General features: G+C 27.8%; 1 protein-coding gene across 10 annotated transcripts in view; it reads left to right on the top strand.

The window, feature by feature from the left end:
- The window catches only part of LOC118181411 (insulin receptor-like), a 64,822-nt gene that overhangs the window by 6,839 nt on the left and 37,379 nt on the right, over window positions 1–20,604 (top strand). For all 10 annotated transcript variants that reach the window (XR_015040180.1, XR_015040181.1, XM_035350547.2 and 7 more), the window contains exons 2-11: window positions 258–416; window positions 1,498–1,564; window positions 5,909–6,090; window positions 6,165–6,291; window positions 8,942–9,043; window positions 9,131–9,207; window positions 9,307–9,475; window positions 12,562–12,734; window positions 15,733–15,850; window positions 19,961–20,088. Coding sequence is in view for 8 of the 10 variants with exons in the window: in XM_035350547.2 (XP_035206438.1) it covers window positions 261–416; window positions 1,498–1,564; window positions 5,909–6,090; window positions 6,165–6,291; window positions 8,942–9,043; window positions 9,131–9,207; window positions 9,307–9,475; window positions 12,562–12,734; window positions 15,733–15,850; window positions 19,961–20,088 (1,299 nt within the window). In the remaining 2 variants the exon portion in view is untranslated. The remainder of the gene's footprint in view (window positions 1–257; window positions 417–1,497; window positions 1,565–5,908; window positions 6,091–6,164; window positions 6,292–8,941; window positions 9,044–9,130; window positions 9,208–9,306; window positions 9,476–12,561; window positions 12,735–15,732; window positions 15,851–19,960; window positions 20,089–20,604) is intronic.

The following is a 20,604-nucleotide window of genomic DNA, read 5'->3' on the forward strand; positions in this document are numbered from 1 at the left end:
TCTTGTTAAAATTTTACACCATAAAAATTGATTTATTCTCATAATTTTAGATGACAATAACCACTAATAAAAATAAAAGCATTACTTAATTATTTAAAATTCACATACACATTTTTGCGGCCTACGAAAATAAATTATTTTAGGGGTTGGAAACCTTCATGGTTCTGCTTGCTTACAGCTGTTAATATTATATGCTAGTTACCATATTAAGTTTTTATTCTATTTACATGCTAATTTTTTTTTTCTTTCTTCTTTAGACGATGTTTGAATTCAGACAGAAAATGAGTTTAGTTCATTTGTTACTCATCATATGCCCTATTTGTTACGCAACGCCCTACTGTTGTCAACAGCCATATGAATATACAGACTTTTTTGCGATGCTAGAATGTAATTTATTCATTTGTAGATATAGAAAAGTATGTAAAAGAATGATCATTCACATATTTATTCTTTGCTTAACATTATGTTTATATAACAGTTACTTAATAGAAAATATCCATTTAAAATTATCTCAACTTTTGTTTAATTTGTAATGAAATAGATTTATGTTAAATAGCTGGTTCAGTTTTAAAATATTAAAATTTTTTTATTATTTGAGCCTTCATTATAAGTCAGTATAATAATTTCTATGCATTCTATAATCAATTATTTGTTAAATGAAAATAAAGTCTCAGAATTCTTTTAATATAATACTAAGTTTGAAAGTCGAAAGTGTACAATTAGATTTTTATCTTATTTGTCTAATTGCACACTATGGAAACTTTCAAAACACTTTATGAATGAAATTGCTCAAATATTGATCATTAAAGGTATAAAATTCGGTCACTTACTGTTCTGTTAAAACCCGTGAATTTCAATTATAATTTATTTTCTTTATTATGTGAAAATTATGTGTACTTTCTTCTTCACAGTTTTCGTATATAACAGACTTTGTAGGCTGAATTTTAATCTTTTTCCTTTTTTAATAATAATTTAGTAAAATTGAATGTGCTCATAATAGTTTCTCATAAATGTAAAAAAAATTACATAACTATAAATATATGCTAAGTAAAACATTAAAAAAGTTTCCCTGCTTACATAAAACCAGGCACATTAAAATACTAGATCACATACAGTAAAATGTAAAAAAGGAATATTTGTTTTAACTAATAACTAATTATGATAGCATATTGATGAATTGTAAGAGTTTAAACTTAGTATTATATTAAAAGAATTCTGAGACTTTATTTTAATTTCTTTAATAAAAGTATTAATTTTTATGATGTTTTTGAGCATACTCTTAAATTCCTCTAAAAAGAAATTCTGTCTTACTATTGAATTTCTGTAATAAGTTTGCATATCTTGTAAGATGTGTCTAAGCTATGCCTTTGATTGATTAACTATCACTCTGCATATCTACCACGCTTCAAATAATTTCAGTTACTTAATATGTTGGTCTTATATATATATTTCTGAAATAGTTTCCTAATTATTTTGTGTATTTATATTTAATTTCAGGAAGATCCTGGATCTAAATGTTGTGAAGGTTCAGGTAAAAAAATGAGTAAAAATAACACAGATACATGTGAGTTTAATATTACTCTATTTTTAATAAATATTTTTTATATGCTTTCAATGAAAAATACTTTTTTAAAACTTACATTTGATATTTTTTTAATTGTGATTTGCAATATTTTTTTAACTGAAATTAAATTTTTTAAAAAAACCCTTATGAATTAGAGAAGTTGGGATATTAAGATGAATGTTTTAAGCATAAGTTTTGAATAAGAATGAAACTGAGGAAAGAAAAGAGCATTCCTTTGCATTAGTACATTAGGATAAAAAAATAAAAATATTATTTTGATTTTTCCTCCTTATTTCTCCCATTCCCTATGCTTATAAATCTGAAATCCATAAAATTTTTGAAATAATATCATGGACTTAAATACCAGTTTTTTTCATTCTGAAAATAGAAATCTCTTTTAAAGCCAGTATGCATATATGTTTTCTGAATAGCTTTTGTGATGATAAAAGAAAAGAGTTCCTTAAAAATGATTTAATCTGAACAAGAATGTATAAATTTTTAGCAGTTTAATTTTTGCTTAAGACAGTGTAATTCATTTGAATCCTCATTTATTCAAAATACTAAACGAAACTTCAAGAAACGTAGGAAAAATACCTAGTATCTTGATGTTCTTTCAGCAAGTACTTTGGACTGTATTAATAAAATCATGTACAGACAGAATAAAGGACTTTTTCGTGAATTACATTATTGTAACTTGGCGATTTTTTGGCGAAAATTTGGGGACCAACCCTGCTACAGCAACCTGCTAATTTTGTTTTGGATGCCATTTTGTTTTCACGAAGTAAAGGCATTTTTTTTTTTTTTTTTTTTTTACTCAACATTTTTTCCAACAATCTGCTAACCGAATTACGCTTATACTAGAACTTTTATGGAACAAAAATGCTTAATCATGACGAAGATTAGGTGCGAAATTGGGAGAAAGTGCAGAATCGCAAGCTGCTTGCCATGTTTTTAAGAATTGCACATACACGGTATCCATGTACACTTCGACCAATTTTCACTTAAAAAAACATCCCAAAGTTGCACAAAAATGGCATTGTGCACTCTTGACTTTATCTATGTACAGATCGACCTATTTTCACTTAAAAAGCCAAAAAAAAAATTGACAAAAATCCAATTCTTCTTACTCTTGTAAAACACGCCAAACAAATAAGTGGGCGATTCTGCACTTTAGTAGCAAAATTGTTTCTAAGTGCTTACTAGCTAAAATCACAATCATAATTTTCCGGAAAATGTAACATTACATGTCTTATAATCTCTCATTTCTCTGAGACAAAATAATCTGAGATTCAAACTGTGTACTTCTCAGATTATTGCTAAAGTCCTAGCTAGTAACCTTTATCACCTTACCAAAATGTTGCCAAACTACCTGTTGCCATATTCTAAAGATTAGCTGACTTTTTTTCCCAAAATGGATTCAAATTGGATTTAGAACATATTTTTTCATGACGTCTGTACGTAAGAAACGTAATGCAGTATATGTATATACATACGTACATGTAAATTTTTTCTTTGTTTTTGTAAAATTATTTCAACACATTCACCAAAGCTTGCTTACAAATATAATTTAATGGCTACTTTTAATCATTGACAGCATTTCTTTTTAGTAAACAACATCAGTATTTATTGCATTCAAATAGTGATATTGCAGTTTGTCTGCATATTAGTCCATTGGGTAATATACAGCTTACCATCCCTCTTGGCTTTGTTGGGATATTCCTGACATTTCTGCATTTCTTGACAGATCACTGAATCTTTCAGATTTTAATTTTTGGCTTTTACTAAAGAAAATGCTTTGCCACAAAAAATGAAACTTAAATTATGCAAATTCCATTCTCCCTTCCATAGCAATTTTCAGCATAATTTTTTCTATTAAATTTTATTTGATCTGTACTGTTTTAATGTGCTGTAGATATTTGTAATACTTTTTTTATGAAGATTCAACCCATGTTTAATGAATTAATACTTGAGTTCAGTGTTATTTTACCTTTGTATTTATTACTAAGTTTATCCACACAATAGCATTTACATTAATTATTAACTTTATTTTCATTTTATTAAAAGTACTTTTAAAGTAAAGAATACTAGAAACTTTCTTACTCAGAATTTTCTCGGTATGAAAGTGTTAAAAAAATTACAAAATAAAATTAGCCAAAAAATATAAAAATTTAGAATATATAATTAAATATTCATATATTTTGCATCAAAATTACATTAAGCCTGAAACATGCATTATAAAAGAGATTTAAGTTGCATTTCAGTTCTTTTGAAACTGGATACAGGATCACTGCACAGTTTAGAAACCTTTCAAAATTTCCTCTTTTTTATTTGAGAACCTTCCATCTTTCAAAGCTGGCAGTTGTAGTAATAGTGTTGAACTCTTAATTTCTCACCCTACAGGTGTTTTGATTCTGGCTTATCGGGGGGAAGAAGTCTTTATCACTAGAAACATTTCTTGAGGCAATGCCTAATAGACTGTTTATAATGTAACGATGTTACAGCTACTTCAGCAACTATTAGCTTGTCAAGTAAAGCAACAGTTTAGCTTCTCGTACTGTAGTTTAGGTATAATTTTAATCTTGTGTTTAGCACTAAATTTTTGAAATTAATGACAAGACAAATGTGCTAGACAGTGTTTAATTTTTTCCCCCAATGTATGCAGCATATCTCCAAAACTATAAGAATGTATAGGGGCAAATAACACTTAGTAAACTTCCTTATGAGACCTAAAAAAAGGGGGGGAATATAATTTTTTTATGAAAATTATTTTAAAAGCATCTTTTCTAATTGAAGAAACTGAACAGTAATTATTTATATTATTGAAATATGTATTTTTTAAAATTTGTGTACAAAATTTAAGCTGATATTTTATGAAAAAGTTAACAAACCACCCAAGATCTGTTGATGTTCTATTGTAAAAACATGGGTAAACTTATGCTGCATCTAGTTTTTCTAATTTAAGCTGTCAGGACATTGTTCATTCACATTTTGCAAGCTGTATTTTCCACTGTTAAATTAGCCCAGAAATATCAGAGATATGAGACATGTAGATAAATACCTCGGATATTATGGTACTTACGTATTAATGCCACCTCAGCAGAAGTTGCGCTAATGCGCCAATAAAGAGCAATCCTGTTGTTCGCACACAGTTATCTTTTGAATTCCTTTTTGCTTTGTTGTTTGCTGATTTTTAATGTCATTTTGTTAGTGCTAAGAAAATGTGTCTTTGGAATTTGCCAAACACAGAAGATGCAATTTTATTTTTTCAGGAGTGAAATATTTTACCAAAAAAATGAAAATGTACCAATTTGCATGATATGAAACTTTATTTTGGTAAACGTACGCTTTGGAAATGTAATTTAAGACAGTGTGATCAGCAAGTTGGACTTAGAAAAGACAACTGGTTTGAAGGAAGCAGAATTCCATTTCGTTCAGCTTTGAGATTCATATACTGCTGGTGCAAGGAGTTGATGTCAATTAAATTTTGTGAAAAGCAACTTGATTAATCGGATAAAACTGCTTTAGATTGGAACAATTACATGTGTGAATTATGTGTCTTGGATATGGCGAATAAACCAAACAAGAAGGTAGGTGGGCAAGATTGCATTGTGGAAAGTTTGTTTACTAAGCATAAAATAATTATGGTTGAGTATTACCTGAACAGTGAGTGTTTAGTGGTGTATGTAGAGAGACAAAAGATTTGTTTGTTGTCACTCTTCCTAATAGAAATAGCTCTTCTTAATAAAATTATTGAAAATATTACAGATGGTAGCACAATTTATTCTGACAGTTGGAAAGGTTACCAAACAAATAGAATAGAAAAAGAAGAATTCTTGCATGCTAAAGTTAATCATAAATACAATTTTATTGATTTTGATACAGGAGTTCATACACAAACAGTTGAGAGAATGTGTGACAGTGCTAAATGGAGGAACAAGAGACATAGGGAGACAGCGAGACATCATTTAGAATCTTATTTAGCAGAGTTCATATGGTGACATCATCAGATCAAAGAAAATAGAGACTGTTTTGTTTCTATGTTAAACTCTATATCAGCCCATTTTTCACCGAAATCTGATTGACTACTTTGATTTTAAATAAAGGGTTTTAATTTATGATTTGTTGCAAAAATGTTAAGTGCAGATTAGCAGATCTTAAAATCCGCCAAATCTGCAGCTGTGGTTGTGTTAATATGCAAGTACCATAATTATTTATTTCTTATTTATGGTATTAATTTAGATTATTTATTTTAATTGTTTTAAAAGCACTTTTATTGGAAAAACATAAGATTTTACACAAATGTTTTCCAATACATAATCTGAAATTTTATTATCTTAATTCCAGATGAAAATATCTTTCAAATTACAAAGCCTCATTTGATCTGTCAGACTCTGGAAAGGAGACAAAGGACTGTGACTGGACACATAGTGCTCGCTTGGTCTGTGCTTAAAGTGACGGAAACATCTCCAATTTTTGCAGTAGAGTCAAGGCATACAAATGATGACAACTGGCATTTGATTGGAATGGTATATTTTTTGCTTATTTAATAGCTCAATCTCATTATTTGGGAAATCAATCTAATTTTATCTTTTTTTTTTAGGCCAATGAAACAGTAGCAGAGATAAGAAACCTCACTCTTGGAGAAAAATACCAATTTCAAGTGACTCCCCTTATGTTCAGTGATTTCATATTACAACCTGTAAAGTCAGAATGGTTTACAATACCTGGTATTCTACTTTTTTTCTCTATGAAATGCAGGTGATAGATAAACAACTTATTATTATATTCCTTTAATAAATTAAATTAAATTTACCTCTTTTTGTACTAAATCATTCTTTGAATTCTATGTTGCACACAATCAAAATCTAATGCCAGATCTTAAAATATTTCCCTTTGTTTAGATTCCATTATCAAAATATAATTTGTATTTAATTTTGATGCAATGTCTAGAACTTAGCTTCAGATCTTCATTATTACAAAGTTGCAATTTAAGCTCTAAGGCTAAAACAAATGATCAGAATTTTATTCACATTGCATAATTGGATTTCCAACTCACCCAGTTAAGCTGGGAGACACCCAGTATTTTAGCACATCTCCAGATCTTTCAGAAAATCGCCAGATATTATGGTTTTGATTTGTCTTAATCAATTAATCTTTTTTAAAAAAATTCTATAAAGAAGGTGTTGATTACTAAGTTTTGAAGCAAAAAGAAATGCTTTAAAATATCCGAGCTTTAGATTTTTAAAAAATAGTTCAAGCAGTATCATTGTCATTTCTAGTGAAATGTATATTGCACAAATTTATTCTTTCCCAAGTGATTTTTCAGCATATTTTTTCTGATTTTTATTTGATCTAAACAATGTTTACCCATTATAGAAACTGCCAGTATATTTTAAGAAGGGGTAACTAATGTTTCTTAGGTACTAAGAAGTACCTAAGAATGAACATATTCTTCTTTGAGAATTTATGAATTGAACATATTCTTCTTAGGTACTATGAAGTACCTACATTTTGATTGTATTCTTAGATACTATGAAGTACTATGATGGTCCTATAAAGTACCTTAGGTTAGGTACTATGAAGTACTTAACCTAAGGTAAGGTACTTCATAGTACCTTAGAACACAATCAAAATGAACTACTAAGTTCATTTTCATTGCATTTAAAAGATCTTTGATAAATAAAAGCTTTTTTCCCCTGCTTAAGTTTTTATGCAATATAAATTTATAAGAAAATTTAAATATCAAATTCATTTAGTCAAAAACATAAAATGAGGCTTAGAATAATGAACTAAATATCAAAATAACACATTTTAGATCAAAATTATAGTTAATTTAACAGCCTTTAGCAATATAAATTTAAATCAAGTTTATCAATGGAATCCTTTTAAAATCACGTTGTTGTGCAGCATAAAAATTCAAGAATATTTGTAAAGAAAGCTGTGAATTTATCCCTTTTGTTTACTTTTTGGTATAAGAACTCCATTTTACTTTGATGTAATAATCAGCCACCTCCACCTTTGTAAGATAATTACACATTTATACTAGCTGAAATTCTTGCTCTAATCATAATCACAATTTTATTTTAAGAAAGCTTAAGTATTTTGAGGTCTTATTTAACATTAGTAGTATCAACCTGTCAAAATATTACATTTTGTAAAATTAGGTATTTATTAAATGGTTCTATTGTAAATTCATAAATGAAATTAAAATATTAAAAATATTCTTTCTTTCTTTTTAATTGTAAACTTTTTAAAAAAATAAGTCATTTTGACTGCTTTTTTTAGATACAGATGTATTAAAGCCAATAACTGATGTTATGCAAATGAAAATGTATAATTATTTACCCATTAAAAAATGTGTATATTTAAGTACCCTATGTAATTTTTATTTTTAACTGTTATAATTAATTTAGAAAATAAAGCTACAGTTAATTATTGAAATGTAACAAAAGCTGCAGCTAATAAATAAGTTAGTGAAATGCAACAACAGATAGGTAGATAACTCATATGTTTTATCGTAATCAATTATCCATCTGCTTATAAAATATATTTGATGATTCTCATCCTTAAATGGAGCAAGAGAAGGTTCTGAAAATATTTTCTATGTTCCCTTATTCTGATATTTTTGCTTCTCAAATCAAACATTTTTGTTAATAATCCTTACTTTTTTCATGCCATTTTTGAAAAAGCATTATATTTTAATTGCACTTTAAAATGGTTTGTTTCAAAAAATTGTATAATGTAATATTTCAGTTGTTTATTCTCTTTTCATAAATTTTAATAATTGTTCTTCATTTGAAATAATATTTTAAATGATTTTTTGAAAATGTTTTTGCAAAATTCAGAAATGAGTATACATTTTGTTTCGATAAAAATAAATGTCTTTTAACATATAAAGGAAGACTGAAAAATTCAATTTCAGTAAAGTCAATTTCAAATATATTGCTTTAAACATAATGTAAATTAAAAAAAAAAAATAAATAAATAAATGGGATTAATATTTTAAGCTTATTTGCACAAAAACGAGTGTATATCTTAATACTGAAATATTGCTATTCTTTGGAATCAGAAAGATAAATGCTCTCCTTACTGCAGAAAATCAAATATAGGCTTTAATACTCAATACTTTAATGTTCAAGAACTTTAAAAATTTATTTATTTTTAAGGTTTAAAACTATTTCTTAGAAAACCTGCAAATAGTTATATACACAAAATTAGTTCAAATTCTCTCAGAAATGTATTTAAATTTTCATGTAACACTTGTAGTTGGTTTGCTTTATTAACTTTATTTTCTTCTAATTCTAATTTATTTACGTTATTCTATGTATCTCTTGTAGTTGATTATTTTATTAAGTTTATTTTCTCCCCCCTTCCCAGCTATAGGATCCACCATAAGTGCACCTGTAAATGTACATATATCTAGGTTTTCTCTGGTAGATAAACGTGTTAATGCTTTTGTGGAATGGAAACCATCTAAAGGTTAGCCAATAGGTTCCTACTATCTGCATTTTACTAGAAAATATTTTCAATTATTTTAATTTTCTAATACTTTCTTTTGTATTGCAGAATTGCCTTGTGTATACAGACTGCATTTGTTACCTTCAAATAATCATGAAGATTATGATAAAAAAACAATATACTTGGTAATATAATACATTAATTTTTTTTCTCCCTTTTGAATATTTACATGTATGATCTTTTGACCGCTACTTTTATTATTATTATTATTATTGAAATTTCAGCCTAAAGATAACTTGACTGCAGATTTGGTTAGTTTGCTATTTGAGACAAACTATACACTTGTAGTAACTGGATTGGAAATGAGTGGCATGCGAGGAGCTGCGAAAAATGAGAGGTGGTTTGCTACACCATCATGCCTTAAGCTGACTGAAGGGAACTTCAGCCTTTGTGGTAAAATATAATACTTATTAAAGTCCATTTTTCCTATCTTATCATTAGCTGATTAAATTAGTATTTATCATATCAGTTTAATAAACTGAACTTCTTAGTCATTATAATCCACTTATAATAACATTTAAATTTTTGTGTTTAAGATTTTAAACCTTTATTATTTAAGAGTCAAAAGTTCTTTCTTAAAGATTTGTACCAAGAACTGCAGAAAATCAATAATTTTCCCTTTCATTACTACTGTTTTAACAATGATTAACTTTTATAAGCTATGATAAGTTAGAGGAGTTTGGTTAAAGTATTTCTTTAGAGGAAAGGAAAGTTGTATCTTTATTTCCAGTTAAATATTACACAGCCAAATGGCAAATTTTTTCAATTTTAGGTTAAATTAAATTGGAAGTAAAATGCTCAATGTAGAATTAAAATTTTTTGTTAAATAATTTAAAATAGTAATAAAACATCTTTCAACACCATCATTGAATGTAATTAAGTGACTTAATGTGTAATATGCAAATTAATTAAATTCTGATGATTAGGGCTTTAAATCTGAAAAAAGTCTTTTAATATTTTTCGCTGCATATTACTAAAGTTGTATGTTTCAGTACAAATTTTATAAATGTTGTTCTGTGTTATTTTGTGGGATGAATACATATATTTCTTATGAATAATCAGTTGCACATTTTAAATTTTAAGTATACTGAAGACTTGGTGTTGATTGATTTGATATCCAAAGTTATTTGTTTGAAAAATGGATTAAAATTCAAATATGTATGAAGTTACTTAACATCTAATTTGAAAGAGACAAAATATAAGGCATGGAAATCCATAATGGTTTCTACTAATGAAGATCATATTTGTAATGCTGAATATTTCATATTTATATTTTTTGACTACCTATCATCATAATTCAATTTCATATCATGATTTCCAGTGTATAAATTCACAATTTAGTATATAATTTTTTAGTAATGATTTTGAGAAAATGCATTAGCTTAGGATAGAGAAATCATTTAACATTGTTACAAATTTTGTACATAAATAGATGTTTTTAGAGCAGTTTTATGTGAAATAGTTGTATTATTCTGTGTAATGTAACATGAAAAATCTAGAGAGACAAGCTATGCAGGAAAAGTAAGAATATAGAGAAAGTCTGTTTAACATTGAGTAACTGGGTATCTTGGTAATTATGCGAGATATCGTCAAACCTGACAACAGTTTTGATGACCAGAATGTCACCAAATAGTTGTCAAAACTGGCAACAGTTTTCCCGACCATTTGGGTACCTATATTACCGTAATAGGTATTGTAACTGAATAAATGTAATTAATTGATCACTAGCTGTAACCATAATTCTACCCTCATATTGTCTTCCAGTAATTTCAAGAAGCATAAAGTGCCAGAAAATTTTGGTTGCCGGGTGAAAACTACATAAGGTCAGAGAGAGCCTCTGCTCTCAGTTGTTATTGTTAGCTGTTAGTTCAGCATGAGTTCGGAGTAAGCTTCGTTCTTTAGCTGCATAGTGTATAACTTGCTTAGTGGTTTCAAGTGTAACTACTGATTGTACTCTGTGAACACCTGTAGGAGTATTTCTTGGGAAAATTCCAGAGCTCTAAAATATTTCTTTTGATAAAATAAGACACATGTAACCAGTGTGCATTCAATCTATTTCGAACTCATACGCACGCTACAATTTAATAGGTATTTCTCTTGGATCATATTATTTTTAAATATCTATCAGTGCTTATTATAGTGATTTTGCACTACATTTTAATTCATTCTGCAGCTGTAGGTATTTAGGTTTAGCAGATAAGGACAAAAGATTTTTAAGTTGTTAGAACCTCTTACTGAATTACTTATTATCATCTGACAGTCTTCATTCTGTGGGCACAACATGCACAAACCAATTTCCTATCTTAGTCCCTTCATGTGGGTAGAATGATGGGCCCATCACCTTCAAAATGAGTTCATATATCTCCAAACTCTGCACAGTTTGTTGAAAAGCTACCTACCTCGGACTGGGTTGAGGTTGGCAAGGCTTCAGTCCAATATTTAAAAGTCACAGAATACAATAATTTTCAGCCAAACTCATTATGACTATGGCTAAAAGTTTAATAACTTAGTTGTTACCAAGTGTCAACAAATATAAAAGATAATGATAGCTCATTACCATTTATTGTTTTCAATTTCAGAAGTTTTAGGAGATGATTTCTTTCAATTATTAATTATGAAGCCTATAAATTTTCTTTACTGTTTTGAAGAATATAAAACAGAAAAAATGAGGTTTTTCTCTTTTGCCCCTCTTTTCTTTCCTTTTAGCAAGCTGTAGCTGGATATCAGTTTTTAAGGAAGTTTTCAACAGTTAGAAAGTGCTCCATGAAATAAATAGCAAAGGATGTAAACATAAATCATCATTATGCCTTTTCTACAACTGTTAAAAATCTTTCTTTTATGTAGGCAATACATTATCTTATTATTATCTAGGAAATAATTTTATTATAAGAAGATATGAACTTCAGAATCAGATTTTGGCTCACTAGTGGCTTGAGTAACAAAGTTACTGAACACTGATAATTTGATCTGGTTCAAATGCAGGTGAAACGGGTTGACTGCATCGACACTTTCATGGTTTTCTCTGCACATAACATGGATAAAGCCAGTTTCCCTTAGAAAATCCACCACAAAGGCATTCCTGCCCTTAAGCAGATACCCCTCACATTCCTTGCCATAATAAAATAAACCAATCTAAATCAAATAAGATCATAATAAGATTTATTGATGTAACTTAGTATATATTTAAAAACAGAACATTTTCATCTAGTTACGTTTTTACATTAAAATACTAGGTGATTTTGTTGCAAAATTATTTCACTTCAGTGATTAGTTTCCTTTTGCTAAAATTTTATTTTTGACATGAAAATTCATGTAATTCTTTAGAGAAAGTGGTGTAGTAATTATGCTTTTTCATATTTTTTTGAAAATACAATTGTGATTTCATAGAATTTCCATCGAATGTATCCATTTTTAATGCAGTTTTTCAAATTTAATAAATATATATTACAAAAAGATTGAAAAGTATTTTTTTCTTTTAGCACCTGGTTTTCCTCGAAACTTTACTGCTGATTGGTATCCAATTACATCTGAAGCTGTGCTGCGCTGGTTACCTCCTAAATATACTTCTGAAAAGAATCCAGTAAAATATTACTATCTTTCAGTTTCTGAACTTGGTGGGGTAGACCACCATATGAATTTAGTTTTAGACTATGTGAGTCACTTCTGTATTTTTACTCTTTTGATAGCATTGAAAAGTAAAACAATTATGGAGGGGAAGGAAAATTAATTCAATAATACATTTTTTAATATAGCTCAGTGTTTGGTTGCTGTAATTTTAATATTCTTGAACATGCAACAAAGCATATATATCTTAAAGTAAAGAGAATTAATGTTCTCTACAGTGTTGCATTTGCTGCAAATATCTTTTATTTTAAATATTATATCATCTGCAACAAATGCTAGCTGTTTCCAATATTTAAAAATTTGCCCGATGATTTAAATAAATATCATTAATGTACTTCTCTTTGCACACACACATGCAGAGAAAAAGGGAAAAAAGTACTACCTACTTTTATATTTTTTAATGAAACATATTTTTAAGGAAATAAGCACAAAACATAATGAGTTGTAATGAAAGATAAATTATAATAAATGCCTGGAGCAGCCAGTGGTTAAAGCTGCAAAACAGTCATAGTTCATTTGCAACAGTTCAGCTCATGACTACATGATACTTCTGTGGTTTTCATCATGTGTTCCCAAAATATTTACCAGTTTTCCTACAAAGTCTAGAAGTGCCTCACAGAAGGAATTAATCAATCCTATTATCAGATAATCCAAGTATGCTTTACTACATCAAATAACATTACTTAATCTATAAAGTTAAGAATTCAAATTTGTTTCTTTTTGTGTTTGATTTGCAAGTTATTCAGGTTTGTATGTGTAAATTACACAATGCTTTGAATTCCTGATCATTTGACATTTTAAGCACAATGTATTTAATCATTTTCGGTACTCTTCTGTTATCAAGATTGGATTCAGAAATGTATGTACATACGCATGTGTTTATGTTTATTTGTATGTATATGTGTGTGTATACATTTATTGTACATTATACATATGTACCTAGATATATACATGCATACTTGAACACATATATTCGTAAATACATTTCTGAATCCGGTCCCTATAACAGAAGAGTACCTAATTTTCCTATAAAGTTATAATATTTGGGTACAATTCACTGTTTCCTTCATATTATTTTCCCACAAATATGATCTAAAAATGATTCAAATTGCAGAGAGATATTTTTTGGACTATCATTTTTTTTTTTTTTTTTTATTTATTTTTTAATTGAAATATGTAAAGATTTGACCGTCTAGTGTTTATAAACTGAATGTCCTTATAAAGGTAATAAGTTAAATATCCTGATTATGTGCAAGTGTTACTTTTTTAATTATTTAAACAGTATGGATATAATATAATTAAAGTGGTATCATTTTTAATACAAATATGTTTTATTGTGATAAGCATAAAATTTTTAAATAGCAATAACAGAAAAAATACCATTGATTACACATTGTTCAACATTTAGAAATTCAGTCATTGTCAGGCATGACTAGGTTTAGCTAGAAGTTTAACCACAGTCCTAATAATTTGGAAGGAGTTGGAGGAGGTTGAGTCAAAATGATTTACTTAGTGAATAATTTTTCATTGTGTATAGGTTTACATTAGATGTTTAGGTAAGACATAGGCCATGTCTTATGTCATGACAAGAATAATAATTCATGCTATTGATTATTTTCAGTTTAAAATCAGTTTAAACATTTATTAGTGCTGCCATCTGTTGGGTCTATTAAAAAAGTACACAAAATATAATAAATGTTGTAGCAGACAACTAAAAACTAGGGGTTGTGTAGATTTCAAAATTTTGTATTTGATTTTTAAATTCAGAATATGAGAAAATTTTATAGACTGAAAATAAGTAAAATCAAATAGTGGAAAACACATGAAAGCAATTAATTTCTTTTTGTGTTTTCAGAAAGCAAAACAAACACAAAAGCATATAAAGAGGCACTTAAAAATTAGTTTCTGTATTTTTCAAGTCTGTTTTGTAATGTTTTAAAACTTTAAGATTTTAGTTTGAGTCACATCTTCCTCTGAACAAATTATATACAATCATTACTTCCTGATAAAATTATTTTTAGCCCTGAACTTTATTTTTCTAAATATTTTAAATATCTTCCTTCATAACACGTCTTTTATTATTCTCTAGATCATCATTATCAGAATCTTTAGCTCTTTTTTGCCAATTATATGATATTTAAATATGTCCAGATTTCTAACCCAATGCATAGTATCATCTTCCTGAAAAACTTGTTCATTTTACACCGTCTCTCAGCAAAAAGAACATTGTTTTAGCTTTAACCTTTTAATCTCTATATCCAAAATGTTCATCTGCATTACATTCTATTTGAATAAAAAATGAATGCAATCCAGTAACTTATCATAGAGTTATTAAGGCAGACTTGAAAAATGAAAGTTTTAAACATAAAAATTTTGCAATTTTATGAATTTATAACCTGTGAACTCTGTTGTCTGTATATGGAGGACTTTTCAAATTTCAGCTAATGGTAAATTTTAAGGCGGTTGGTATTTTTTTCCCACAGTATTACTCTTTTCTTAACTTTTGAGCAGAAATCATAAATAATGCATAAGTGTAAAAAATTCCATTATACAGTCCAAACTCTTCTGTAAAAATCGCAAATAGGGCAATATAGCAAAAAAGTAAAAAATACATTTAGGTATGTATATATATTATAGTGAATTATAACTTGAAAATCTTCAGATATAAAATTTAAAAGATTATACTGTAGAATATTCTGGTTAAAATAACAATACCCACAGTATAATAAAATTTTTAATTTTATAGCATTATTAAAACGAAATAGTCATGATTATATAGTGAAATTAAATTCCTTTCATAATAGTATGTTAATAATGAATGAAATGTTATTCACTAGTTATTTTTTGGGAAAGTTTTTTTTTAATGATTTTATGGCAATATGTTATTTGAGGTAAATTTGTCAATATATATGTATTGTTATTCCTAAAATTATACGTATGAGTATTATGTTAATTTGTTATATATTTTAAGAAACTAAATGCATTATTTGAAGTTCATAACATACTGAATATAATTTTCTTTCTAGTGGCATTTAAACACCACAATTTCTGGTCTTAAGTATAATTCACATTATGTCTTTGAATTAAAAGCTGTGAGTATAGGAGGAAGTGGAAAAGCTACTGTGGTTAAAATGATAACAAGAAGTAAGAAATTTTTTTTTTAGTAAAAGAAATATAAAATTTAAAAAATTGTTTTAAGTTAAAAAAATCAAAAGTAGACAGAAGGAATTCTAAAATAGCCAAAAATGTTGAATTTTCATTTAATTGGAATGGTATTTTCTGATTATCTGCATTTCTGTCTCCAACATTCGGACAGTCTGCCATGTTTTTGGTATGTATTCAAGTATATATGTGACAACATTCAACTGAAGCGTTGTGTACCTGTACATATATTTGATTACACGTGAATACACAATATTTAGCTGTTATTTAGCATTCACTGACTGTAAAAATGCAAATATTGGTCATACAGGTTCGGCATTGTAATATATATATATATATATACATATATATATATAATACTTGTTATTATTTGTAAATGGAATAATACCTATGAGCTATAAAGATAGCTAGATAAATGATATTTATTAACCTCTTTTTTGTGGGGGGGGGAGTTGTAGAAAGTACCAATGGAACAATATGTTCGCCTGTTTGTACATGGTTAGTTATATGAAAAGTTTAATTTTAAAAGTTGCTCCTTCAAATCAGAAGAGAAACACACCAAAGTGAAATTTAAAATTAGTAAATGAATTTCTATTTGGTGTAGATTTAGACAACTCGATCGATTTCAAGGGCATACAGGACCCTATTCATCAGAAGCAATGAAATTTCCAAAGTTGGAAAGCAGCAGGCATTACGGTCCTATTTATACTCTACTGCAGTAAAGTGAACAGGAAGTTAGTACCATCTGTCAGCAAAATTAGTTATGAAAATTGAAAAGTAAAGTTAATAGAATTTTAAAAATATTAGAAAGGACTAGATTGGACTTGGTCATTAATTAAACAAGCTAAATCTTTGTGAATGTGAAAATGCTCCAAGAAAATCTAATTCACCAATGAAAGAAGCTTTTTAGATAATTTTTGCAGACCCAAGTCAAAATTATGATTAAATTTCCAACTATGATTAACTATCAAACACTAGTTAATTTCACCATTTCAGACAGAAGATTCATGTTCCTTGATGTGAAATTTCAATAATCTTTTAGTTTGGCTGATATATCTCAAACCACATTGACATGATATGTTATAAATTCTTAAGTCAGAAATGGAATCTTTAATAAACAAACCATGGATTTGTATTGATCGACAAGAAAATGATTAGGAAGAACTTCTGTAGAACCCGTTCTTCAGACGAATTAATGCAGTTATAAAATTGCTTTCCAGTCATTCAAATTTCTTTGCTCCTGATGGGACCTGTTTTCCCTTGAAATCAATTGAGTTTTATGTCTAAATTTATGGCAAAGTTGCTTCTTTACTAATTTTAAGTTGCTCCTTATAATGGGTTTCACCTGAGAAAAACTGAACTATTATAAATTAAAGATGCATTCTATTCAATCATACCAAAAAAAAAAAAAATATTCTTTTTTTTGGGGAGGTATGATTGAATAGTATAATTTATTTTCCACTTGTTCCACTGTTTTCATTTAACATTTATTTTCCACTTGTAATACTATGACCAAAAGAGGTTTACATGTTTCTTGGAAGCCATATCAAAGAGTTATTATGCGGAAATCAGAACTTGATTTTTGCTTTAAAGGAATATATGATAAAATTTTAAATGTGTTTTTCTCAAAAAAGTAATTTTGCAGTTTAAGGGTTTTGATTTAGCATAGCTCTAGCAGCATCTGCACTATTACAATTAAATAGTTTAGCTTTTTCATTGCTCACCAGAATGTAAGGCATTGTAATTTTAGGTTTGAGTCCCATTTTTTTCAAAAATTTTTTTATATTTGTAGCTAAGAATTTACTATCTTTATTATTGTAAATTATTTTTCTTTTTCCTGTCTACCTTTCTTCTTGAATGATAAGCTTTATTATATATTCTGCAGTTTTACATTTTTTTAATTGAAAATTATAAAGAAAAATTACTGTAATCAGTAATTAGAAGATAACTTCTGTCTATTCACTTCTCAATTGGTTCAGCTAATTCTATATTCTAAAATATTCTTGATTGGTTCAGCTATCATAATTCTAAAATATCTTCAGATTATTTGAATTTCACATTTCTATAAGAATTTTTCATACCATTTTCTATTGTGCAAGCTTCACAATTATTTTTGGAACATTTAAAATTTTCCATCGCAATCACTGAGAACTTTCTTCATTTCCTTTAATTTCAAATTTATTTTCTTTTTTATTCGTATATAAGGTGTCTTCATTATTGATAATTTAACTTAAATTTAGGTAAAGAAATTACTAATCCTGATAAATCATTGTTTGGTACTGACAGTAAATTTTTGCTTAAATTTGGTATTTAGAAAACATTTTCTATTCTTAAAAGGCTCTTATTTCTAACAGTTTGGTTTTTGAAATCACCAATGCCAACTGTCTTTATCATAGCTCTTATGTCGGCTGTCATTTTTTGGCATTCTTCCTATTTCTGGTAAATACTTCTTGCCATGAGAGATGTGACTCCTGAGTCAGTATCCAATTAATTTTTTACTAATGTAATTCATCTATGTTATTCTTTGCATCTTTGTTAACATATGAAGTTCTTATAATAGTTTCTTAGATACTTTTGGATAAACATATAGCTGATTCATATTTTTTGCCCTAGTTTGGCATTCTTAGCAATTTTACTTATTAACTCTTTCGCATCGAAATCGCCCGTAGCGCCCGTTCATTCAGGCAACGGCAAACCGCCCGAACGCCTCGTTTATTTTCTACCTAGTTCTTTCCCCTCCATGTTAGTGTATGGTTCATTGGTTTCGCGAGTTGTTAAAAGACATGTCAATCATTCTTTTGAAGCAAATAAAGGAGAAATACGGGAAGCTATTGACGTTCGTTCGCAGGTGCAATCTGGCCCTAAGGTGAAACTGCGCACAATGGATGAATGGATGAAACCGCAAAAGGGGGAAAGGAAAACTATTCCAAGACAAATTCGTAAACACGGGCGTTTTCGATGTTTGTTGAAAACAGATTTGGTTGTATCTCGATGCGAAAGAGTTAAACTTTGTGGCTTTTTTGCTTTCATTCTGTTAATTTGCAGTCAAATTTTCTGCAGTTAAAACACTGTATGTTATGACATTCTTGTGTTAAATGCCTTAATTTCTCAAAATTACAACACTTTATCATAGCTCTTTCTTTTATGATAATTTGACTTTATTTTTGCTTTAGAAAACTGTGTGTTTCTTATCTTTCTTTTCATCTGTACTTTTTCTTTAGCTTTTTTTATGGTTTTCAAATTGTACATATCCTTTTCTCTGTTGCTTTTAATGATTTTAACTTCATATTCGAATTTAGATTCACTCCTAAGTTCTTCTAATGTGAATTGAGTTAATTTTTTATCTTTTGTTTCCTCTCCTACTTGAATACCTTTTATTTTCAAACTTACATCTTTATTCATGTAATCATCTTTTATCACCAAGTAAACTATTTTTGTTTTGCAATTGCTTCCCTGAGTGTAGAGAATATTCAGTTGGGGATAAAATATGCAAAAATTATTGTGAAGAATAGATATGAGTAAAATTTATTTTTTAATAACTTCACAAATTTGCAAATCGCTGAAAATATTTATTTTTTATTGAAAATATTTTTGCATTTAACTTTTGCAACACTTAATGCACATCTTTCCAATTTCATTTTTAGCTCTATAGGACAATATAAATTAAATTTACATTTTCAGAACTGTTCTGTTCCCTGTGTTGAAAATGTTCTCAAATAATTTTCTGTCTTATTAAAAGAAATTTTGCAATTTTAAATGAACACTTAGTGTCAACACTAAGGAAATAAAGCATGTATCCATCTTTTTCAAACACCTGTATATTTAAGAATATTCATGTTTAATTAGCAGTTAGACTTTTTTTTGGTTCTTTTTTATGTTTATTTTCTTTTGATATTTCTTTGTAATTTTTAACTTGCGCCTATTATTTCACTTTTACCCTATTGAAAAAAACATACATTTTTTTTTCAAACTTGTTATATATATATATATATAGCTCCAATATAAAATTCGACTACTTGCATTATTGCAATTTATACAGTTTCTGTTTAACGATTTCATTTTGATATTCCATGTCTTTCATTTTATTTTCAGAATTAAAATCTAAGAATATTTCACATTGGACAGATATACTTAAGTACATTATCCCACTTGTGCTATTTTTGCTTCTGACCATTGCTGGATGTTTTTATTTTTTAAATAGGAGAAAACTTCTAGTGAAGGTAAAATTATTAGTACTATTTTCCTATCATATTATAAACTACAGAACATCATTTACTGCTTTAAGGAGTTTCATTTTTTAAAAGGTATAATTTTCTTTAATATTATCAAACTTAAAATATATAATTTTATTTCTGGTACAATTATTGTTTGTTATACTTATGTAATATAGGTGACAGTTTGATAATTTATCCACCATTAAATTTATTGGCACCATTTTTGGTGTCATGTATGTGAACATACACATAATTATGAATCAAATACAAATTCTAAATTTCTGCAAATTTTGTATTAAAAAATATTGTAGTAGTTTTTGTATATCACATTCAACCATTTATTAAACATTTTGAATGCTGAAATTATATTATGTCAGAGATTTAAAAATAAAAGTTACAATCTTCAAACAATGGTAAGAATAAAAATATCATTGTAACTTAAAATGCTCATAAATTTAAAACTTTCTTTTTAAAAGAGAATTTTTTTTTTTTTTTTTTTTTTTAAGTTTCATGAGAAATGGA

Source organism: Stegodyphus dumicola, chromosome 3, assembly GCF_044657685.1.
Source record: "Stegodyphus dumicola isolate Sdum_Otavi_A_Nest chromosome 3, ASM4465768v1".
NCBI classification, from domain to species: domain Eukaryota; kingdom Metazoa; phylum Arthropoda; class Arachnida; order Araneae; family Eresidae; genus Stegodyphus; species Stegodyphus dumicola.